Source organism: Halyomorpha halys, unplaced genomic scaffold (assembly GCF_000696795.3).
Source record: "Halyomorpha halys isolate HHAL.00 unplaced genomic scaffold, Hhal_1.1 Scaffold125.1, whole genome shotgun sequence".
Lineage (NCBI taxonomy): Eukaryota > Metazoa > Arthropoda > Insecta > Hemiptera > Pentatomidae > Halyomorpha > Halyomorpha halys.
Genome location: NW_027108888.1, coordinates 469,585 through 474,623, shown reverse-complemented (window position 1 = coordinate 474,623; position 5,039 = coordinate 469,585). Strand labels below are relative to the sequence as shown.

At 32.5% G+C, this 5,039-nt stretch overlaps 1 protein-coding gene across 1 annotated transcript in view; it reads left to right on the top strand.

The window, feature by feature from the left end:
* Positions 1 to 2,471, top strand: part of LOC106678130 (uncharacterized) — a 138,889-nt gene extending 136,418 nt beyond the window's left edge. Inside the window, exon 4 of the mRNA XM_067047183.1 lies at positions 667 to 2,471. Coding sequence (XP_066903284.1) covers positions 691 to 2,013 — 1,323 coding nt within the window. The 5' untranslated portion in view covers positions 667 to 690 and the 3' untranslated portion in view covers positions 2,014 to 2,471. The remainder of the gene's footprint in view (positions 1 to 666) is intronic.
* Positions 2,472 to 5,039: the final 2,568 nt, after the last annotated feature.

The following is a 5,039-nucleotide window of genomic DNA, read 5'->3' as shown; positions in this document are numbered from 1 at the left end:
GACAATACAATTGTACTATACTTCCAAATACAATAAAATTTACAATAAATTTATTTATCTATTTGAATAGCATTTAAAATTCTGTATCACTGAATGTATTAAAACGTTTCAAACATAAATAGAATAACTTATTTAGTGTTTAGATATTGCTATTTATTAGTTTATTATGGATTAATATCCATTATATGTAAATCCATCAAGCTTGTCGTGTTTTACTTTAATTAATATATTCAAAACCGAAATAAAAAAAAAATAAAATAACAGGGATATATATATTATTTAATCGCGGGTTACTAACCTAATTCAAACCAAGTGTAAAGGTTGAGTTTTCTTTCTGTTAATCCACCACGAAATAAAAGTCAAATCGACTACGTCGGACTCGAACCCGCACCGCATTGCTTAATTTGTTATGTCGTTGATCTATAGTTTCCATAATTTTTCAAACCCTCCTGGAGAAGAAAGTAATGACATACATTTACGAAAGAAGTATTAATATTTTGATTAAAACTGTTTCTTGGCCATGTTCTATCTGAGAAAAAAGCTATAAAATCATATTTAATTAGTTTTTACTAGTGGTTATTTCTAGTTTTAATTAAAATATTAGAAATATGCTGCACTTTTTCAAATATAATTTTTCGTGAAATTTGCATTTGTCTTCTTTTCCAGGTTTGATCTAACACATTCAGCAATATGCCAAAGCAAGAAAAAAGGAATTCTAAAAGAGAAGAAAATAAAATCTGCAATTCTAGAAAAGAAAATATGAAAGATTGTTGTTGTGGTAAAAGTAAAAATAACGGGAACAGCAGAAGAATTTCAAGCAGTGAAGATAGTTTTGACAGCGATGCGACGACAATACCTGTCAAAGGAAGGCAAGAGGATGTTCTAACCGACTTTGACAGTGATGCATCAACAGTAGACTTCAGAGGTTTTGCCGATGAAGAAGATATAGATGCTCCTACTAAAAATAATTTGCCTGGTAAATCACTAACTCCTCAAGCTTTTATAGATAATTCATCGGCTCCTCATGTCGTCAACAAGTTCAACTTAGGTTCAGATGTATTAGTATTAAATAACTTGTCGCATTCCTTTCCACCTAGTGCTCAGTCGAAAAACAAATCGACACATGATGTCAATGTCCAACATACGTATGATACTGTATATCAAAATGTTACAAATTCGACACCAGGGCTGGAAGGCCTCCGTGATGTGAGTATTTCTGTCTTTCAAAAGAATGTTCGTCCAAGAATGTTAAATTCTCAAGTATCCATATTACCATGTAAAATTCTTTCACCGATTTCTAAAAGAAACAATGTTTCTAGTGTAGACGTAATAGAAGGGGGAGGGAATGTTTGCTTTACTCAAAGAAAAAGTGTTCTTACGATTGACCTGACAAATTCTCCAAAAAAGAAAAAAGTACCGCGCCGTAGTGTACAGAATGGTAGTGAACATCCGAATAGCAGACAAGTAGTTGTAAATAATGGTAACGAACATCCAAAACGCAGACAAGTTGACATAAATAATGGTAACAAAAATCCGAATCGCAAACAACTATATATAACTAATGGTAGTAAGCATCTAAGCCGCAAACAAGTAGATATTACCAATGATGTTCAACATCTGAACCCCAGACAAGTAGTTATAACTAATGGTAGTGAAGATCCGAACCGCAGACAAGTTGATATAACCAATAATAAACTGCCATTGGGTCCAGCCGTGTTAGAGAATAACCGGAAGGACTGTGACGACAGCAAGGTTTCACCATATGTGGCAATTCCAGTTGTAGACCTCCGGGACCCGACTGTTGCCCCAAAGTTGGCAGCCCTCGGTATACGATCCGCCATTCCCCTGTCAGAGCTCTACAGTACAACTGGTAATGGTGTATACATGCTCCCCATCGTGAACATGACCTCTGCCCGTAATCCAGTTGCTTGTAACATCGATGGGATTGGTGCCTCCTCTTTGCTACCGCTTGGCCAGCTAATGAATGTTGCATCAAAAAGGAAAAAATGTTAAAAAAAAAATTTTTTTATTAATGTTTATGTTTATTTTTTAATAACATCAGGAAAAGTTCCATTGATCTCTACCGAAATCCTTTCCATATAACAACATATAAACGATCAGTCCTAGTTCAAATTAATTTTAACTCCTAAGACTCATGCACCAATCACTACCCTTTCCATTTTCAAATCCCTTCTCTTCCCACGACTGTTCATTATTCAATCAGGCTTCATCAGTCTGGAGAAATGACGAAATAAGGAATTTCATTTGAAATCGATGTATTCCTTTTCATGTACTGCTTCTTTAGTTTATAATATTTTATCTCTTATAGTTACTTTTTTATTTTTATAAGTACTTTCTTATTTCAATTTTGTATTATTTTTTCATCCAGATAATATTTATCAGCATATCTTTAACGTTAGTTGCTATTAAATTGTGACACTTAAACTAACTCATTTGTTTTATTTTTTTTTTTTTTTACTAAGACTAGTCATACGGGCTAGTAATACACCAAGAATAAATATTTCATTCTTGTAATGTAATTACATTATCATTATATCATCAATGTTATATTTAATATAATATTATTATTTTAGATACTGTGTGATCAATACTTTTATTTTGTAAGTATAAGCTTATATTTGTGATTATCAAACACAAAATTTTTATTTGTAATTTAAACTAAAAAAATAAATAAATCAATAATTGTGTAATGTATTCCGTTTTCTTTTTAACCCCTATTGATTTAGGGATTTTTTTTTTAATTTGACATTTCAGGATTAACTTCTTTCTTATATCTATAAGGAACTTACTTCAAACAGTAAGCGGTCATTTTGTATCTTTGTACATATTTTGTATAGTCTTTTCTTTGCATTTGTGATTAAATGCACTGTTTTATAGATAACTAGATTAATGTGCGAAATCCCTATTAACTTCAACGTAAAGTTGCCTTCAAGGGGCGTGGCCTAATACATAACCCCTTAGCGTTATTTTGCTTAGAAGGAGAGAGGTTTAAATGCACTCCACTAGGAGGCGGGCACCAATCTAATTTTTTTGATGACTTAAATAACTTTTTAAGTTATTTAAGTCAGTTATTTGTATATTGTTTTATACAAATAATAAATACCTAATGAACAGACTTTTAGTGACAGTTCTTTCACTACCACTGGTAGGTAGTGACGTTTATCACGCTGGACCTGAAAGGGTTACTGAACCAAATGATGGTAAATGTCATCGTAACGGTAACTATGATATAGTTTACACCATGGCAGTTTCTGCGAATATCAGTGTCAAGTGACAGTACACAAGAGTGATATATTACATAAAGTAGAATACTTATAATTTTCCTGCCATTTCTTGATGTTGCTCATATTAAAAATATTCCCAAGCGCCTATCATCTACGTAACCGGTATTCTTTTGACATGGCCCCTACGTTTTGGAAATGATAAATTATTTGTACAGAGGGCAGATATTTATTAGAGACCGTTCGGGGTCGGGCGGAATACAAATATAATCATAGCAAGATGGGAAAAGTTTTGCTATTAGCCTTTGTGAAGGGCGGCGGGGTGTTGACATATATAAATGAAAGTTAACAGCCTATCATGTTAACAGGGTTATTGCATATTAGAGAAAGCGATGAAGGGCGTAGACAGAGCTTATTAATTTCCCAAAGGGTGAAACGTTTCAGTTATCCCATTATATGTGTCAAGTGAGATAAATTACAGCGATATATTCATTCCAAGTTGACATTGTTCCCTTAACTCCTTTCTCCTCAGCACTACTCCGACCTGTATTAATAACTTACTCCGTCGCTGCTGAGTTATCAGAGCTCTGGGACTACAGTTGTGACATTTGCCGCTGTCCGGGAGTATTCAGCGTTCTAGGAAGCTTTGAACAGGTCTGTGTTCTTGAAAACTAATTAACAAACTTCGTTTATAAAAGTTTAACTTCTCATATAGAATGCCCTCTTTATTATTAACTGTGTTTTCTAAACACGGAATTAAACTGCTTGTTACTTTATCGGGTTTAACATCTTTAAGATTTCCAACTAGGGCAGGAAGTGTTGGTTATCTCACCCAATCTAGTTATTTATACCGGTAGACCAACTTATTATACCAAAGTTTAAATAGAAGTTATGTACCTTGATTCGAAATTCTTATATATTGGCCTTTTAAAAGATTTTTGTACACGAGAAGGCTATTGTAGTCTCAAAACCAATAATTTATTAATTTTGCCAATATTTATTGCTACAATTACTGCATGACGAGGTGTTTGGAGTTGGACATCAATTATTTTTCAGTAATATTTATATATTTTTTTATTTGCTATATTTGAATGGAAAGTCCTTTTAATGTATAATGTGTGTTATTTCAGTCATACACTAATGCCTTGATGGTGACTGAATGGGCCAAAATTTGGCCAGATTAATATCTATATTTTTTTTAATAGCCTTTTTTTGTAATTAAACTCATAAATAATCTCCGCCCTTTGGTACCCTGTTTTTGACAAAGATTTGTTTAAACCAACTAGAATATACAATGTTTCGCATCCATACCTACGACTTTAGAATGGACGTTCCCAAAAGTGTGGACTATTATCCATTTTATTATAATCATTAGAAATTTAGTTTGTAATTAATTCAAAAAATGTAGTATAAATAATACCCTTATCGTTTCAACTCGTAAATTTCTTCAATTTCCCAGTTGTACTCACCTGTGAATATAAAAAAAAAAAATTAGGAACAAATTATATAGTATGAAATATTTTATTTGAAATTTATTTTGAATCAAACTTATTCTCAATCATCCATATAACTTGTAGAAATGTCACTGTGTTTTCTTAGGAACGGCTTAATTTTAATCCAAGTTTTTGATTAAAAAGTTGATACAACCAACAACAAAATTTGATGCATATGTAACTGAAGTGGGGAAACTCGTCATCGGGATGGTTTTTATCAACCTCTCCACTAACCTCCCTTTCTCTCTTTCATCATGATATGTACTTATTTAATTTGTTACTTATTCATGCCCTCCAATATTTT